General features: G+C 37.8%; 1 protein-coding gene across 1 annotated transcript in view; it reads right to left on the bottom strand.

Moving 5' to 3' along the window:
* The window catches only part of SVEP1 (sushi, von Willebrand factor type A, EGF and pentraxin domain containing 1), a 183,592-nt gene that overhangs the window by 118,772 nt on the left and 44,037 nt on the right, over nucleotides 1–20,783 (bottom strand). The window contains 2 exon segments of the mRNA XM_041761195.1: nucleotides 6,823–7,002; nucleotides 7,816–7,974. Of these exon segments, the coding sequence (XP_041617129.1) occupies nucleotides 6,823–7,002; nucleotides 7,816–7,974 (339 nt within the window).

The raw sequence follows: 20,783 nt of genomic DNA, 5'->3' as shown, positions 1-20,783 counted from the left end.
CAAGGCCTACAGGTGAAAGAGGTGTCTTTGTTCCTTGTGCCTTCCCAGAGTTTTCTCTCTCCCTTCCTCTTTTCTTTCTAAAACCCTTCAGCTCCCCCAAAGTGTCATATACAATATTCAACATCTTTTCTCTCCCCCTAATCATCTGCTGACCTCTGGGTCACTTCTTATTGTTCGAAGATTTTATTCTTTCTGTTTCTGTCTCTGCTCTGTCTCTCTCTCTCACACACACATACACACACACTGGTGATTTCATATATTTTATCTAGATGATCATTCCAGTATCCAGGAATCCTATTCTTCACTTATTCTCCAATAGCCATATCCTTCACCCTATCTCAGCCCCCCTTCCACCGCCTTATCCTCTAGATCTGGCCGTCACCACCTAAGCATCCCACTCTGTGACAACAATCTCCTATCTTCTTGGATCACTCCTTCAAGGATCCCAGATCCTACTGGGATCTCCAATCTATTGTATGTTCCTGTAGATAAAAATCATCTCTGAAAAGTTGCTCTTTCTACACTTCTTTTCCTCCAGTTCTAGCTTAAACCTACTCTGTTCAGTATTTCTAATCAGGGGAAGGAGGACAAAAGTGAAGGAAAACGGAAGTGGGAGAATAAGAAAAGAGGAGAAGAAAGGTAAGAGAAGGGGAGGGAAAGTTAGGTAGAAGAGAAGAAGAGGAGAGGAGGGGAGAAGAAGGAAAAATGAAGTAGGGAGGGATTGTGCAGAGAAGGGAGGAGGAAGCTGAAGAATGGGGAGAGAGAGATAAATTAAGAAGAGGGGGAAAGTAGAATAAAGAGCAGGGGGTCGGGGAGGATGCAGAACCCCATGGAAATTTACCCTTTCAGTCAGATGGCATGTACATCCCTGTCATGAACAGAAATATGGACAGAAAAAGAGAACGCGTTCCTGTTGGATATGCCAAACAGTGGTCACATACACTCATTTGCTCACAGATATAATCCTAAAAACACCAGACATAACACAAAAAGCCAAAAATGATCTTTACAGAAGAGCAAAGTTTCATTATCAACAATAGCATTTCAACAACACTAAAGACCAGAGGACAACATAGCAATCTAGATATTTTTGAACAAAATCATTTGGGACTCAATTTTGGAGGGAATCTGCATAAGATGTATTTTTCTTTCTTCTACATTTCTCTATTTGCCAATTTTTCATATCAAGCATATATTTGTAATGAAAGCTTAACCTTATAATAGTTGGGGCAGGATGTCTAGAGCATGTTCAACTGAAGTCACTGTTTGGCAGGACCTATTCTAAAGGAACTATTCAAATGATATTAGTCAGCAGAGCATAAATATTGGGTGCAATAAATACATATTTAGGGGGTGCCTGGGTGGCTCAGTCAGTTAAGCATCTGTCTTCAGCTCTGACATGATCCCAGGGTCCTGGAATCTAGCCCCACATCAGGCTCCCTGCTCAGCGACACCCTGCTTCTCCTTCTCCCTCTGCCTCTCCCCCTGCTTGTGCAATAGCTGTCAAATAAATAAATTTAAAAATCTTTTTAAAGTAACAAAAATAAAAAATCAATATATATTTAGGATTGACTATTCTTAGAGAAAATTCAAGAATCAGATTAAGGGTTAAACCATAGGCCTTTCAATCCCTGATATGACTTGGATAGAAGTCGACTACTAATGACAGATGAGTAGACATATTTTCCCTTCCACATCTTGATGTTTATTGAATGTGTCCATTGCATAAGTAGAATCATTGTTGAGTGCATCCGATGCATAGAAATATTTTGCCTTCCACATTTTGACTATTGTTGAGTGTGTCCATCATACATAGCACAGTGCCAAGTGCCAGGTGAACAGATAAATTCCTATGATCAATACATATATAAAATCTGGAAAGCCATATTAACAACTACTTTTAGATTTAGTAAACTGCTGAAATCATTTCAGCTTTCCAACTCAAGATGAAATGGATTTGCAACATCTCTCAAGAGTACTGATAGTAAATTAGAGTTGGTGTTTCATACACATACAAATTACATTGCTTCTCAAATGTTGGTTTCAATAAACTTTCATTGCTCCTCTGGGGAAACAAAGCATATGCAAGAATTCCTATTTAGTCCTTAAACATCTTATATTCCTTTTCAACCAAGAATGTTTTTAATAGAAACAGACTTATTTATTAGTTTCAATTAAAAAATGGTTTATTTCAACAAGCTGAAAAATTCTGCAATAAGTGTTTCTTGATGTACATTCATGTTAAAGCAATCCTTACATTTTATTTGGCCTTTTTAGAAAATAGCAATTTAGTCTCTCAAGAAAACAGTCTATTAAGAAGTAGACAATGTGAGAACCGCTCTGGTTCTGATTTAAAGACTAATTAGATTTTTCCCCAGGTAAACAGCTCCTGTCAATCTTCAAATTGCAATGAAATCTATATTGAAAATAAGACAAATCTAATATTAAATGCAGGTTTCTCTTTGTTTAAACCATTTTCTGAGGATAAATATTATCACAAAATTTAATTTACCATGATGTGGTTTAGCAAGTTCTCATTAGGAAACCACAAAAAATCGTTACTAGTTTAGAAATAAGTGTATAGTTCCAATAAAATTGAAAAAGAATATAAATGCTTAATGATGAATACAGAGTAGGAATAAGACAAGCTTATTGAGTGTTATTTAACACTATAAAACATTAACAATGCAACATGAAATTTGTAAAAGGCTTTATATTATACACTGATCTTTCATTTCTGTCTCACTTTCAGAAAGATTTTCAAGAAAAAGATAATTGTTCCTATGACTAGATTTAAATTAGGTCTGTAAAATACTACATTTTCTATGTTACCACCCTGAAGCAGAAGTGAATCCCCATGCAGCTACCATATTTCATTGAATCCCAGATGCCTCAGTTATGAGGCACAACATTATTTTATGTGCCACTAATAAAGAAATAATAATATCTAGGAAAGGATTTAATGCCACTGATTTTAAAGCGCATCTGGTTTTTTAGAGATGTTAAAATGTAGGGGAATGTGCTTTTGAGTTAATGAAATATGGTATATATTTCAAAGAACAGTATCTCAAGTAACTAAATTCACTAATGATGAGCCAGAGGAAGGGATTAAGCATCTTCATTCAGGACAGCTTTGTACACTGGTAAGTTAAACAATAGCTTTGGGGATGAAACTGAAGCTAACTTAGAAGAGCCATGATCCTATAGCCTCTCTCCTTCGATTAAAATTATTTTACTGGGATCCCTGGGTGGCGCAGCGGTTTAGCGCCTGCCTTTGGCCCAGGGCGCGATCCTGGAGACCCGGGATCGAATCCCACATCGGGCTCCCGTGCATGGAGCCTGCTTCTCCCTCTACCTGTGTCTCTGCCTCTCTCTCTCTCTGTCTGTGACTATCATACATAAATAAATAAAAAAATTTAAATAAAATAAAACTATTTTACTTATATATCAACTGAAATTAAATAAATAAGAACAAGAATGCTTTTTAAAAATGCATAATGGGAAGTGACACAGGCAGACCACCAATTTATCTATTTATCAGTGCACTTATCAAGATGTATATTTGTCAAATTCAAGTTCTTGATCATTCACCAGAGGTATAACCAAGGACTGAGAGGAAAAGATACATTCTGTGCTCATGAAGAACTCACAGTCTTGCAGAGGTGATAGATAAGTTGATTAATAAAAGTTAAGTGTATTGGTTTGTATTATAACACATTGGTTAAGCTGAGAAATAGGCTGTGAGAATCCCCTTACTCTAGGCCAGGTTAGGGTTGGTCAATAGAAGAACCTGCCCTGGATTTTACAAAGTGCAAGGGAAGCAGTGGTCACTGTATCCAGACTCAGTGACGGACAAATGCAGACGAGTCCCATGGGTTCCAGCTTGTCTTTGCTCGCCTCTGTTCCAAGTCCCAACTGCTAACTGTGTAGACCTAAGAAGGCCCCAAGCTCACTGCCAGGTTCTTGGCTGTGGAGCCATGGGGTGTGGTTACACCCAAGCAAAGCTTCTCTTAGACCTCCCAACACATTTCCCCTTTAGAGTTCCACCCCTGCAGCTGGGCAGACCTCGTCTCAGATTGAGTTGGTAGTAACACCCGATGCTCCAGCTTCTCTTCTAGATCTTCAGTTTGCCAGCTCTTCCAAAATTGGGTAAGGTCTGATTCCTAAAATAAATCCCTTATCCCACAACACTCATGGTACCTGTGCTTCCCTGACTGACCCTGACACACAGAGCACAGGGGCTCTAATGAGGGCAGAACAGATTTGTGGACGTGCATACAGAAGTTAGAGGCCATCCATCCAGGCTGAGAAGCCTGATAACAGCAGAGGGTTTATATCTAGGGACCGAAAGCAAAGGCAGGGCTCTCAGACACTCAAAGTTGTGGGAACAGCTTGTCAAAGGATGGCTTCCTGAGAGGACACAGCCATTTCTTACCGCGTTAGTGTAGGATCTGAGGCCCAGGGTACGTACAGACTATGGAAGGTAAAGAGGCAGGGGTCAGATCTTATCCTAAAGGGGCTGTCTACCTGCTTCTCTCACTCTTCTTTGGAAGGCCAGTACGTGGAAAGTTAAAATGCAATGTCTTCCACCCTCTGCCATGAAGTATTTGGAAGAAGGGGTAGAGATCTCACACAGAGCTCATTAAGTGTTGGCTTTACAGGAGGCTTCCTACGATTAATTCTCTCAGTAATGGCATGTTGGCTTTTTACCATTCGAGATTGCAGGATGGAAAATGTCTTTCCTTGGCCTTCCCACATAAACAGTAGCTTGTCTGGGTTTGGAAATCTAGGGTCTGATTTTTTTCCCTCAGAATTCTGGCAACATACTCTCATCTTCTCATATCTACAATGGCTAATCAGAGGCTCAAGTCTGATCCTTTTGCCTCCGTAGGTAATGTTACTTATTTCTAACTGTGAAACAGGGACAATTTTCTGTTTTCCTAGGGCATTCAGAGATTTCACTGAGATTATTTCCAGACATGGATCTGTTTTCAATCTTTTTTTTTTTTTTCAAAATAGCCCTCATTAAGTGATGTTAAGCTGAATATCAAAGATTTTACTTGTGTGTATTTTCAAGATTGCAGCTTGGGGATATGTTCTCCTTCATGCCATTCTGTCTCTAGGTTCCTAACATGAGAAGAGTCTATTTCCTGGAACTATTCGCATGTCACTTTACTTAGTATTTTTTTAATCTTTGAAATTGTGCTCTACTTTCAGAAGAGTTTCTTGAGCTGGTTTTCTAACTTATTAATTTGGCTTTTAACTATGGCCATTCATTGTGTTCTGCAACCTTTTCCCCACTCCCTCACCCCTTGCCCCCAAGAAGTCCTTTTGTTTTCAGATTTTTCCCATTTCTTGGAATCCTGGCCTTAGTTACCATGTGACTACCTTGGAATCTCAGTGATTCCATTTGATTCCCTTTTCTTTCAGGTCCCCCTTGTATAATTTTGCTGATTTCTTCTTGTTTTGTAGATACAGAGAAGAGAATGGCTTGGGACTTGAGTCAAGCAGGTTCGTATTTATGGATAGGCTCCATGCTGGTAGCTGATAACTGCAGTGGTGGTCTCCTGGGGTTCACAAATGACCTCAGAACCTGAGTGGATCACCTTCCCTGATGAAAGGGGAGAAAGCTCCCTACTGGACTCTAGGGAGCTGTGTGCTGTGGGGTCCTGGAGCAATCAAATCCCAAAGCATACTGCTAAAAGATGCCTGGGCGACATGGTAGGGGTGAGGCTGCCAGATGTAGCAAAACAAACACAAATGAGGAGAGTCAGGTAAAACTGAGTTTTAGAAAATCAACTCCTCATTTTTAGCATAGTAAGTCCCGAATCTTGTATGAGCCTTACTTATCCTAAAAACTGTTGTTTGTCTAAAATTCGCATCTCACTGGCTGTCCTTTGTTTCATCTAGCAACTGTAGGCAGAGGGTAAATTCTCAAGTCCTTTGGCTTCTTAGATAACCCTCTCTTCCAACTCTACTTGTGAAACCTTAAAAAACTGTCCAGGGACACCTGACAATTCAAGATCTCAGGGTCATGAGAGTGAGCCCCCCATCCAGCTCTGCACTCAGCGGGGAGTCTGCCTGAGATTATTTCCCTCTGTTTCTCCCCACTATTCATACATGCTCGCTCTCTCTCTCTCAAATAATAAACCTTTTTTTTTTTTTAAACTGTACTTATTTAAAAAAAGACCTTAGGAAGTTGTGTATGCAGGAGATCCTAGGGATGGCATGAGTGGAGGTGAACTAAAGTACCATTCTTATTTGTTTTTTTCTCTTTATTTGATGTGGGAGCCTTAGGTTCTATTCAAGGTACCATCTCTGTATCGATTGGCCTGACTAGGCTCTTTGGGATCTCACTTTAGCAAATTCCCACTTTCTGTAGCATGCTGTCTTTCTGAGCAAAGGCTGGAGACATACAAGTTGGCTCACTGCTCACGTTGCAGGACCCTGGTGTGGTTCCCAGTCCTCCAGTGACATTAGTCATCAAAGCCCTCATTCCAACCATTCCAAGACTCTCCTTGGCAACCTATCTTGGCTGCTTGAAATCTGAGGTTTGGGGTAACCTGTCCATTTCCTTCCCAGGAAGCCCCTTTCTTTGCTCTTTGCTTGTTCATAAAAGAAACATAGAGGGCATAGTTTATGATGATGTGGTCAATTGAACTTGGTAGTCCTGACTTCAACCGTCCTATAATTTTTTCTCTTTCTGTGGTCTGTGGTCTATGAAATTACAAGAAACAAAGAACTCAACTGGTCCATTAAAGTTTAAGTCGAGGAAATCAAGCAAGGCAATCAATAAACAATGTGAACTGGCAGTTTGCATACCTCTGCAGGAGCTCTCTGAACCGGACCACAAACCATTGGGTAGACACAAGAGGATGCTGCTTCCCACGAGGTCAAATCCAGGGTGACATCGGACCCCACAGGCTGCATTGAAGTGGTTGTTACAAGTGTTCTGGATAAAGTAACCGTTTTCAGGAGGCCTCAGGGCAGGGCAGTGGACCACTAACATTTACAGAAAGAAAATAAAAAAGCAAAATTAGCCTTTGAAGCAGCCTCCTTTTCTTTGTTTGTGTAAGAGGACATTTTATACACACAGCTCAATTACCCACATCATTCCTATTTACTGCATTTCAATTTCTAAGTGCATATTTGGAAGAAAAAGCCTTATATCTCACTCCTATCAGGTATGCATTTACTTCCAATTACATTTTTTAAACAAACTAAATATTATCTTTTAAGCTTTAAAAATGTTTTGCTATCTAGGTGTATATGAGACTTTCCAGTTCTTGATCTTCATATGTCACTAGCTATTTTCCTTCTTAATTAAGGTGACATGAAACAAAGAATAAGTCAAAGTATGTCTGCTTCAAATCCCACAGCCTCTGGTACATTGACAGGCTAATTAAATAGTTTTAACTTTTAATATGAGTAACATCAAGATACTTTATTCATAAAAATATTCTCTTTAAATGGATTTAAATATCACTAGAGCCAAAACCCAGCTCATTTGTTATCAAATTTGTTATTAGATTTGTAGCTTTTAGATTCATCTTAGATCTTTTTCAACTACTAAATTTTTCTGGTTTCATGGTTCTAACCTCCTGGGGGTCTCAGATCCACTTTCTCTGGAGCAAGATATAGGTCTATGCAATGATAAGAAATGTTACTGAATAAAAACAAAGAACTTCTCCCAAATAAGATTAGAGAAAGGAATACTAAAGATCACTTAAAATGAATTGGATGGAAACACTGGCATCATTTCTCTCAAAGAGATCAGCTTTTATATTTCTTATTTGCCAAATGTGAGAGACTGACCTTCACAGGTCTGGCCGGATGCCCGATATCCCTCCTTGCAGACACAGTCTTCCGGGGATGTACTTCCAGGTGGAGAGGTGTGATTTTCATCAGGACATGGAAGGCAAGTGCTGAGTCCTCCTGGAGAACCTTCTGGTTTGTACGTCCCAGACGGGCAAGCTGTGGAAGTCCATTTTACATTAATTGATGGCACATGAATTGATAGTTAACAGCATTTTTGAGACTAAGTAGGCAGAAAAAAATCCAATGAATATCTTTTCATAGAAATAATAGTATAATTCAAACAAAGCCAGAGACAAAGATTCTTTCTGTAAGAATGATGTAGTTTTGAGGGTTTTTCATTCCAATTTTTATTTAAATTCTAGTTAGTTAACATATAGTATAATATTAGTTTCAGGAGTAGAATTTAATAATTTGTCACTAATATATAACATCCAGTGCTCATCACAAGTGCCCTCCTTACAGCGCATCACCCATCTAGCCCATCCCCACCCATTCCCTCCATCAACACTCAATTTGTTCTTTGTTAAGTTTCTTATGGTTTGCTTCCCTCTCTCTGCCCCCACTTCCCCTGCGTTCATCTGTTTTGTTTCTTAAATCCACATATAAGTGAAATCATGTGATATTTGTCTTTCTCTGACTGACTTATTTCACTTAGCATAATACACTCTAGTTCCATCCATGTTGTTGCAAATGGCAAATATCCTTTTTGATGGCTGAGTAATATTGCACTGTGGGGTGTGTGTGTGTGTGCGTGTGTGTGTGTGTGAGTGTGCATGATATCTTCTTTACCCATTCAAGGAGTGATGTAGCCTCCAAAGTCCCACAATGAGTTACAATTACAACGCAACACAGCATGAGATGTCTGGGCTTATTTGTGGGGGAAAAATAGCAATGCACCTTGGGAACTAAAAGGAATCAGTAATATGTGACATGTGAAAAAAAACTGAATAAAAATTGCTGAGTCCATATTCTCATGACCTGCCCTGTGCAGCCCCACCACCCCCACAGCACTCCTGCACCCTCTCCCAGCAGAGGAGAACTACATAAGCAAAAAGCACTGAGCCCACTGTTTCTATTCAAAGCATGTGATTAAAGACAGGAGAAAGTGAAGAGTTTGAGGGAAATAATCCAACTGCTGGGAAATAGGCTCTTTGAAGAAAAAAGAACTAAGACTCTGCTTTCCCCAGCTCAGAGAAAGGCACACAAAAATAGTGAAATCAGCATCTAATTGACCTTGCTTCATACCCTCCCTCTGCACTGACAAAGTAGCTTTGAAGCTGTAACTTCCTCTCTGGAGTTATACATCAATAAAATAACTCAAAATTGAGAATTCAAATAAAAAAGGAAATTGCAGAACAGAGGGACTGGCAATGCTCAGCTAATTCAATGTGGCACTGTCAAGTATGCATTTGAGTATTTAAAAACAGTAGCACCCAGTAAGGTGTTCTAATAGGATGATATTTTATTTAAATTGTCTCATTTAGTCTACACAGTATTAGTAAGTAGTATTAATGATATTGTTATTAATAAATGCATAATTTTCTTAGTATTATGTCCATGTTAAAAGATGAAAAATTAAGGCTTAGATTTTTAGACTTGATGGAGGTTACTAAGTAGGTGATAGAGCTAGAGCATTTTTTTATACCTAACATTGATTTACTGCGTATTTATGACAAAAAATTCAAAATCACATTTACATTTTTTAATTAGCAAGTCAAATGTTTTTAAGTGGTAGCACACTCCTTTCCTCTTCCTTGTTGTCAATTTGTTTAAGGCTTGTTTCTGGGGACATAAGGTCTGACTTACTTATTTATTACTTTTTATCGTTTTGGTCTGGCTTATTTTGTTTTTTTTTAAAGGAATTTTTTAAAAGATTATTTATTTATTCATTCATTAGAGAGACACAGAGAGAAAGGCAGAGACATAGGCGGAAGGAGAAGCAGGCTCCCTGCAGGGACCCTGATGAGGAACTCGATCCCGGGACTCTAGGATCATGACCTGAGCCCAAGGCAGACGCTCAACTACTGAATTTATCCAGGTGCCCCTATAAAGGATTTTGTTAAGGTTTACAACAAAATTGAGAGGAAGGATAGAGCTAGAATATTAAAGCAAATATTTATGTGGCATTTACTACGTCCCAGGAAATGTTTTATACATTTTAATATTATCTTTTTAATCCCCTTAAAAGCCTATGAAGTAGTTAGTATTATTAATCTCATTTTATAGAGGAGAAAAATAAGGCAGTAAGTAAGAGGTTATAACTTGCCAAAGTTACATTGAGTAAATGGCAGAGTTGGGATTTGAATCTAGATAATTTTTATCCAGTCCATGTTCTTTACCACTACATGTGCTGTGCCTCAAAAACCATCCAGGCAGGTCTCTTGGATGTTAAAATCCTTGTATTAACCACTATAATAGGCTAAAATAAGAAAAGACAAGATTCATAATATAATGTAATTATCAGAAAAAAATAATCATGCCTCTGCAATTCTTGATTATAAAAATAGTTATAATGGTATGTGACCTATGAAAAATACTTCAGCAGAAAGACAACATTGCATCCAAGGAGAGAACCTATTTGCTCACAGGCTTACTGGCAATAGGATCCCCCCAACTCTGTAGGACAAGCTAAAAGTAGACATCGAAAGCCTCAAATGGAGCTTTCCTTTTGATAAAGCACTTCATTTCTAAGAATTTGACCCACATAAAGGTAAGTAAACATGTATGTATAATTGTTGTTTACAATTGCACATTCTGCACTGGCTATCACACAAATGTCAAGAGATGAGGAGTTTATTAAATTCTTACGACACATCCATCCAGTGGAATATTAGCCACAAAAATAACAATTCTTGACATAGAAAATCATCCAAATTATGTGGTCAAGGGTAAAAAAAAAAGCTGGTTTCAAACACTATGTACATTATGTGATCCTTTTTTGGCTTATAAGTACATATATAAGACTTGAAGGAAATGATCTATTAAGGCTATATTTACACGGTATATATATATTCCTGGTAGAATTATGAGACTTTCAGGTTCACTTCTGTTGATCTACATTTTCTAGTTTTGCTACACTGAATAGGTATTACTTGGGCAAAAACAATGAAAAGTAAATTAAAATTTTATGTAAAAGAAAGTCATTGTTCCCAATGCTATATTTCATTTCATGGTTACTAGTTCTCTGACCTCAGAGATCACTTTGATTCCTTCTTCTCCCTCTATCTCCTCCAATATCCAAATGAAAACCATGATGTTTGGCTTTTACTCCTTAAAAATCCTCATTTCCCCCTCCCTCCATCAGCATTGCCCCATCTTAGATCTGGACTTTCCATCTCTCATTCGGCTTTTACAAAGCCCTTTACTGATCCTTCAGCCTTCAGACCTGTTCTTCATTCCACCATGAATGTTGTTGCCTGAACATCTTCCTAAAATATAAATCTGATCAAATAACTTTCTACTTAAAAACTGCACCACCAGGATGAAGCTCTCTCTCTTCACTCTGACATCTAAGGACATCTTTGATCTGTCTGTAACCTTCCTGTATCTCTGCTACAAAGGACCTGTGAATTCCGTATCTTGGTTAGAATCTGCTTCAGAATCAAGGAGAGCCTAGTCTTGCACCACACCTCCCCTACCTCAATTTACTGGACTGGGGAGTTTGAACAATTGCTTCATTTCTCTGAGACTTGGTTTCTTTGTGTGTAATATCAGTAGTACTTCCCTTATAAATTTTGTTGTTAGAAAAAAATAAATAAATGAATTAATTAATTAATTAATTTTGTTGTTAGGATTGACCTAAATAATATAAGTAAAGCAACAACGTCTGGCATGTAGTTAGCATTCAGTAAATTTTTAGAATAAGGTCCCCAATTCTGAACTTTCTCAATAAAAGAGACAATTATACTTCCTTTCTCGAGTTGTTGCACCTGGTAGATGCTCTGATAAATATCACCTCTTTTTCTTAACTTCTACTTAGCTTCTGCCTTTATGTATGCTTTCCTTTTTCTGAGTGAACCTCCAGCAGCCTTCAAGACTAACTCATTCTAGATAGCTCCTCCAACTTTTTCATATTTTGTTGCCTTCATTTCTGAGGCCCCAGAGCACATTTCCCTTACCTCTGTTCTGGCACATGTCACACTGTATGTAACAGATGCACTTGTCTCTTTCTCTCAGTAGGCAACATGTTCTTGTATGTTCAGAGAGTCTTCCAGTGATCTGACCTAGTCATTAGCCATCCCATTTCCTGATCAACAGTCACTCAATCAAAGAAGGGCAAGGGTAAACAAGCTCTTTTGGAAGGCGGAGGTGGGCCTAATGTGGAGGAAGGACTACAGTCAGAGAGAATAATAATCGAGTGAAGTGAAAGAATGCTAGATTGGGGACAAGACAACTGAATTGCAACCTTGGCTCTTCTACTGGCAAGCTATAGCGTCCCTGGCAAGTGATTTTCTTTTCTTTTCTTATAAAATACAGACATTACAACTAATGATGACTATGGCTTTTTCAATTTCTAACATTTGATTATTCTATAAGTAGAATAATACTAGAAAGTAAGTTAAAGAAGTCTTCCATATGAGCAGTCAGACTCTGTTTACAGATTTTATAATTTATTTGAAAATATTATTACATAAAAAAGGAAGCAATCTTAACAATATTACCTTCCAAAATGTTTTGAGTAATCAAGAGTTGACAACACTGGAGAACAGTGTTTTGGATAAAAATATCCAAAAGTACATTTGGAAACGTATTGTGAAATTCATAATGATAATGGAAAACAGACTTTAGGAGAACTATTTAAAGGCATTGCACAATTCTAGTGGGAGAGGTGTAATCAACTTCTTTGATACCCAAGGGGGGGTGGGAAATTCCTCATCTAAAACCAAGCAAAAGTTGAAAAGACGAAATAAAACTGTGGTTTGAGCAAGTTTCACAAGTGATGGTAAAGGGCTGGGGGTATGTTCTTTTCTTTTTAATATGAAATGTTTCCTTCCTGGAAATGTACCCAATATTGTTTCTTAATTGCTCTTTTAGCTGTTGGTAAAATAAGCACGTTCTCTTTTCAGAAACATCTTGGCGGTTATCAGCTACTATTACTGGAAGTGTGATTCTTGAAGTTATGTTGTGCTAATGTTAGTTTTTCTTCGGCTGACAGTGCAATTCTTTGACTGAAATAAATTAAAACGTCAACCAGTTTGGAATTTGTGAAATACAAAGAAGCCTCCATTCTTTCTAATCCATCTTACTCACTATTTAATTTGTTAGATGACTATTTTAGTTAATATAAATAGCATATATTATACAATAACAAATATTTTATAAAATTCCTTCATATACATAATCTAAGATTAATTTTTTAAAATTTGTTAAGTATTAAGACCTCTTTTCCTTGAACAATTCCTTGAAAGGCTAGTAAGTTCCTTTGAAGACTATAGTGGTAAGGTAGCTGCATTACACAACTACAAAGGTGCCTATTCAGATAGATTGTAATGCCATTCAAGAGACATGCAACTCAAAAGCCCTAGTTTCTGTTCTATCTAGGAAGGACACCAAGCAAGTGTCTGGGCCCCCAGAGAAAGGCTCTTTATTATTACCACATCATGCTCCTTCTCAACTTTATGGATTTGATCTGAATAAGGATCTGTTCCTACAAATAGTTGTGCAAAGACTTTGAGCACAGGGATTCACTGCCCTAGAAGAGAAGCAGTTTTCCCCACACTGAGCCAATGTTTTCCCAATTGCAAGACAAGGACGTAGGCATGCATACGAGGAAACTTGCCTTTACGAGCCAGCCAAGATCCTTTCCATTTTCATTAATAAATTAGATAGGGAGACTTTTAACTGCCTTGGATGCTGCACAACTGAATCTGTGGTAAATGAATTGGCATCCTGTCAATCTTCCTGCGATTGCTTAGCTTATTTGGCTGAAGTACAGCATATTTGGACAAAATTGTGAATTTGAGCAACTGTGTGGTGCCAAAGCAGCAAGTGGCACACTGGTTGTAGGATGCCATGTTGCAAATATAAGCATCTGCTCAGACTAGAGAAGAGATTACTGATGGATCAGGACAAGTCTATCAAAAAAACAAAAAATAAAACCCTTAAAAGACCATGTCTGAAAAGAGTATGCATCAGCAAAGTAATTATTATACGTTAAGAATTAATATATGTAACAAACAAACACACACACACACACACACACACACACACACACACAAATACAACCTGGTTAAGTCCAGAATACTTAGGCAAACCCTTTTTGTTGAAAACTCTGTGTTCTTAACTGTCTTAAGGTGTTTACTGTCTGGATGAGAAAAATGTGAGATCATCCAAAGTTTTATAACAGAAACTTTATAGGCAAGTACTTTTAGGAGAGGCCATGGAGATTTAAAAATTATCTTTAACCTTGTTTATTCTTTCTAAAATAGCCAATAACTCAGAATCATATAACGAAGAAAATAAAATTTACCGTAAGCTAATCCACATTGGTAAGTTGATTTCAATTTTTCATCATTATCAACAACTTGCCTTGTTTCCTTGTTTCTTTCATCCCCTGAAATTCTTTTTCTCAAGCAAAATAATATTAACTTTTCAAACTCCTCAGCCTACTGCCAAATTACTTTATATTTCCACTATTAGAACTAAAAGTATGCATCTTACTGAACTCTCACTGGCACTGGGTATTAATAGTTTTTAAAATTACCAATTAATCAGGCCAATTTGGAGCCTGTGGAGGCCTGCTGGGAACAGAACTCCTAAAATGACAAAAATGTCTGGAAGGCTGTGGTCCAAGGCCATGTTTGCTGGCTATATGCGGGGTTTCTGGAAGCAGGGGAGCACACAGCTCTCTGTAAAATTGAAGGTGTTTATGCTTGAGGTGAAACTGGATTCTATTTAGGCAAGAGATGTGCTTCTGCATATAAAACAAAGAACAACACAGTGACTTCGGGTGCCAAACCAAAAACAAACAAACAAACAAAAAACAAAAAAGCCCAACAGAATAATCTGGGGAAACGTAACTCATGCTACCAGAAACAGTGGCATGGTCCATGCCAAATACCAAAGCAACCTTCCTGTTAAGGCCATTGGCCACAGAATCCATGTAATGCTATATACTCCTCAAGGATTTAAACCTACTGAAAAGTAAATAAATAAAGGCATAGATATGTTCTCTTTAAAACAAAACAAAACAAAACAAAACAAAACAAAACAAAACCAAACAACCAGTTATTTAAATGTGAAATCCTATGAGTTTCAGTGTAACAGGATTTCAACTTGAACATAGGATAGATCTATCCCTGAGATTCAGACACGTATAGGAATATATGTAAAGGATACATGTATAGGAATGTCTATTGCTTGAGGAACTTAAGAACCTTCTGGAAGAAAGCTCCAACCATGGTAAGGGTACTATTCAAAATATTACAACTCAGAACGGCACAATCATTGATCAATGACAATAGACATCAGCTGTAGCATCAAGCAGACTTCTATAGGCCCCCTTGTCTGCCAGATGTTACTCCTACAGGTGCTAGACTGTGGCACAGGTGCCAGGGAGCCTGGGAAAGGGCTCAGATCAGTCAAGGAACATTCAAGAGACTTAGAGCGGTAGCTATTCACCAACCAGAACATAAGTATTTCAATATCTTAACAATGTTTACAATGGGACTAATGCACAGCTATTGAATGTTAACCTGTCCGAAGGAAAGAGAGAAATGGCACACTTTGGATCTAAGAACAACCTTGACAGTAAGAAAGCAAGAGAAATTCTGGGTACGATTTAGTGTTTGCTGCCAAAGTCATTTCCCTGTGGTCTTACAAGGAGTGGTGAATTACGAGTAAAGTCTTAGGCCATACTTGCCTTCCCTCAGCATCTCTACTTTGCTTCAATAAGACTTGAAGATCTTGGGGAGTTTGGAAATGTGGCTACCTTTTGTTTTCCATTGTTGTTAACGTTAAATTAGGATCTTATGACTCGATTGATTCTGTAAACTCCATGCATATAACTCTTCTAGGTTTCTCCACAGGCAGTGATTTCTGTCCACAGATGCCAAATTAATATCCCTATAACACAGCTTTCTTGCTCAGAAATCATCCATTCCTTGCAGTTGCCAATTAACCAAAGGCCATCTCTGTAGCCTGGAATTTAAGTCCTAGTACAATCTAGTTCCTACTCCCTACCTTTCTTGCCCTGAACCCCACTATGTTCATAGATGTAGGCCATTCACCCGTCCATACAAGCTACTACTAATCCCCATCACAGGTCTGTACATTCTGTCCTCCACAGTGGTATCTCCTATTTCTAACTGTCCAAATCCTATCACTCAAACCCAGTGCAAATCCCATAACCCACATAACCGAAAGCAGATATTTTTAGAACAGCTATAACATTTTGTATATGATATATGTCATATCATTTTAATTTTCATTTAATCTCAGCTGCTTAGAACTGGATTAACCATAATGCTTTGTTTATACCCCACATTCTGAATTCTGTATTATTATAGCTCCATTTCATAATAAGCCACTTTAAGGCAAGTACTCCGCAAAATCCTATCTTCCAAAAATACCTAAAAGTTATTTGATAAAGAAGTCAATGGATAGATTCAAATTATTTCCTTCTGTAGTTTCCATAAAACCCAATTCAGAATGATCTGTTCCACCCAGCATTCATTCTGATATCTGTGTGGTCTAGTCTACTATACCTCGAAGTAGTCCACTCATCCAGCAATATTTTTCCTTCCATATTCCCATATTAAGATGTTTGGATTATTTTCTGAATAATCCATGTGTAAATAAAATTGTAAGTATTTTACTTTGGCAATTGCACTGCTTTCAGCACATTAAACTTCACCATGTCACCACCTTTCTCCCATTTCGTCCATTAAAGTCGGGTGTGGTGCAAAGGATCAAGTGAGAATCCTTAGATGAGAATTCTGGTAATTATTCCTGGCTCTGACACTGTCTGCCCTTCTCTAAGTTATATAACCAATTAAAGAACTGGTTTTTCCATTACAACATAGTTGTAACACTAAAATTTCATGACCCTCTGTAGGGATGAGAAGGATATTACAGGTAATGGAATACTAGGGATAGAGAGTAAGACAGGACTCCATCTGCACCCTTATAGCCATTGTAGTCTTATACAGATGATTAAAAGGGCAAAGTACCATGTTATATGACAACACATAAGAGAGAGATTACCTAGATTTGAAGCAGGGAGGGTGGTCAGGTAAGCTTTGTCTATCAAAGTGATTTCAGAATGAGACCAGAACCATGCACACAAGTGAGAAGCAGAGGTGTAGGGTGATGGCATTCAAAACAGAGGGATCAACACGTGCAGGCCCAGAGGCAAGAGAGAGCATGCTTGAGAAAACAAGCATTCACTCTGGCTGGAGTACAGAGGGGTGAGGCTAGAAAACGAAGTGGGTGCCAAAACCATGAAGATAGGATAGGTCACATTCAAAAGCTAGGAGTTTATCCTTAAAACAGCAAGAATAAGGACAATGTTCAAATTAAGGTATGTGACAAGATCATTCTGGGTGACTTCTGGAGAATTATTTTGAGGGACAATAATATTTCATTCTCAAACACATGGTATGATTCAGTCACTCATTTTTCCCCTATGCATAAGGATCATTTCAGAACTTTGAGCTATGATGAATGCTTTTTTTTTTTTTTGCTTAATTGCAAACAAAAATCAAGATTTTTTTCTCTATAACTTTTTCTAAAATTGTTATCCTTTATTTATTGGCCATTAGTTATTTTTTTTCTACTTTACTTTTGGTTTTAATAGAAATAAATCATTACTGGGCATAAAATGTGGGAAAAACAGACATTACCATACTTCCACAAAAGGTATTCCTAATTAAGATAATACATAGAAAGCAATACCACTGTTGGATTGATCCAACCAATGTGGAAAAATCTGTCACCAGAGAAGATACGATGCACACAAAAAGTAAAAGAATTTGTTTCTGAGAAGATGGAGTAGATGTACTTTTTCTTAGTCTTCCTGCTAAATCCAACTAAAAACCCTGAATGTTATATATAAAATGAACATAAAATGACACTATTAAAAAGGCACAGAAGCTAGGCACTTTGATAATACATATCAAATACATGGTAGTGAATTCTTTGGGGTTCCTTTTTTCCTCACATAGCCCTGACTGAGGGTGACAAAAACTGAGTGACAAAACACCAACAGGAATGGACCGAAACAAAACAAAACAAAACAAAACAAAACACCCCAAAACAACAAAATACTGCTCTCTCCAGGCAAAGGGTGAAGAAATGGCAGTTAGGACACTTTTAAACAAGAACCAGTCAACTCCTCTACTCCAATCAAACACCACTGAAAAACTGTGGCCCAGTGCAGCCATACCAGGAAGAGATCAAGTGGGAAGTCTGTATTTGTACTCTTGCAAAGCTCTAGCAAGGCACCCCAATACCTCTGCCAGAGTGGTATCAGAGAAGGCCAAGCAGAGAGAGGAGTCTTTCACACCAATGGAGATGACAAGGGTGAGGGTTAGGTCTCACTTCCACATTCACCCAGACGTAATGGTGTCAGGTCCATGGAGAGTCAGAACTTTTATCACCACCAAGCAGCAAAGAGGTCCCCTCTTAGTAGTGTCTGGGAAGGCCATGTGGGGAGCAATAAGGAGACCTCCCTAGAACCAGAAATTCCATCCACATCTGGCAGTAATGAGGATCCTTCTCACACACATACATATTAGTGTCGGGGGGGGGGGCAAAATGAGGAACATAGATATCTATGTTCACTTGGGAGGAATAAGGCAATGCTCCCCATCCTTCTTTCTCCGTTGAGGGAATGATTATATAACATTCTTGAAATGACAGAATTATAGAAACGGAGAACAGATTAGCATTTGCAAGAGGTCAAAGTGAGGGCAACTAGCAGCAGAAGGGAAGTGTTTGGGGCTCTAAAAGAGTACACTATGAATCCTTGTGGTGATGAGCCTGTTCCGCGTCCCTGTCAATATCCACATTGTGATGTTACTCTACAGTTTTGCAAGATGTTACTGTTGGGAGAAGCTAGGAAAATGATATAGGGGATTAGTCTGTATTATTTCTTAAAACTTCATGTGACACTATCATTATCTCAAAAGGAAAAAAAATGTGATAAAAATTAAAAAACAAAAGGCAGAGAGGCAAAATTTCAAAGTACATCCCAAAATATCCAAGATTGAGAAGCTGCATTTTAGAGTTTGGGCTGCCAGGTCCAGTTTGTGGTTGGTTGGTGGTCAGGGATATTTCTTCATGCCTAACTATTGCTTTACGGATACCTTGGTCCATGAAACAGAATATGATGAAGAGTGTACATGAGTATTAGATTCACTAGAAATTGGGGCACCTGGGTGGCTTAGTTGGTTAAGCATCTGCCTTCAGCTCAGACCATGAGCCCAGGGTCCTGGGATCAAGCCCCATGTCAGGCTCCTTGCTCAGAGGAGAGCCTGCTTCTCCCATTGCCTCTACCTGCTTGTCCCTCTCCCTCTGCCTGCTGATCCCCCTCCTGTGTGCTCTGTCAAATAAATACATAAAAATCTTTTTAAAAATGACTGGAATTAGTATTCCTTCTGCATAAATTCATAAATTGACTTTCTTATTCATATATCAGTTTCAATAAAATTGTATAGTTCCTCATGAGGAGCACATAATTCTCTTTCAAGTTATTCTTAGAAAATGTATATATTTTTTTACTATTGTGAATGGGATGTAATAAGTTTTTTAGACATAATGTTCTTGCATAAAAATTTATTGATTTTAAATTATTTATCTTATTAACTTATAAATCTATTAATTCTAGTGACTTCCAATTTATTTCTTTGTATTTCCTAGGTTAAGAATAATACTTCATACAATGGTAAAACAACTCTTTTTTGTTTAAAATATTAAGTATTGATGGTGAAATAGTAAACTTGCTTTATTAATATTTATGGTCGTGTTTGCAGTATTTCACATATGAAATGCATTTGATTAATTTTTTCTTATAACTTATTTCATGATCTGTGACATATTTTCATACACCTGCTTCCATATTTTTTTCCTGCTTCCATATTTTGACAAAATTTATAAACCTCGAGTTTTAATGGAAATTTTCCCAACTACTAACATTATACTACATATAGTAATGATGATTTGCTTTATATATTTGTTAAATGAGTGCTTAAATGGTAAAAATTCAAAACATCCTGGAATGCTATCTTGCATTGCTACATGAATTAAAATACTTCTCCAAGCCATCAATCATCAATACATGCAAATAGCTACACACACACATACACACACGCACAGCACACGCATACACATGCGCACACAGGCCACAGTTTTAGGACTAGATTTGGAAAATAATGTCAATAACTAGATAACATGAAAGAGATAAATGTGTTATTAGCTACTTCCTATGTTGAACTCAGCCTTCCAGATGGCTTGCTTTGATTCTAAGCCAGTGCTTCTCAGGGTCAGTAGACTTGTTCACCTTCACTTCTCCAAAAAAGGAATGGAAAATTCTCAGGAAGTTGGGAACCAAGCAGAGTTTCCATATGCTGTGTTCTAGTATCTGAACACACAGTTTGCTTTATTTATTTACTCATTCATTCTTCACTCAAAATGCATTAATGCTGACTCCAAGTCCCTGTGCCACGTAGCAGCGGCTATTAAAAAAGAAAGAGACGTTGAACATAATCCTGCACTAAAGGGATTCATAGAATATTAAAGAAGAAAGACCTACCCCAAATGATCATACTATAGAGCGTTTTAACAGAAAGAAAGTTTTTTAAGAAAATCAAAAAACTCTAAGTTTTTTGCTCGGGCAATGACTCTGTGGAAGAAGGGATGAAAGGGAAAGTTTCATGAAAAAAGTGAAATTTGTCATGAATCTTAAAGAACTGGTAAGAAATTACTGGACAGACAAGATGTGGGATATTCTAGGCAAAGAAGACAAA

The sequence above is a fragment of the Vulpes lagopus genome, chromosome 7, assembly GCF_018345385.1.
Source record: "Vulpes lagopus strain Blue_001 chromosome 7, ASM1834538v1, whole genome shotgun sequence".
In the NCBI taxonomy this organism is placed as follows: domain Eukaryota; kingdom Metazoa; phylum Chordata; class Mammalia; order Carnivora; family Canidae; genus Vulpes; species Vulpes lagopus.
Note: the sequence above shows the minus strand (reverse complement) of the source record. Positions and strands in the feature narration are given on the sequence as shown.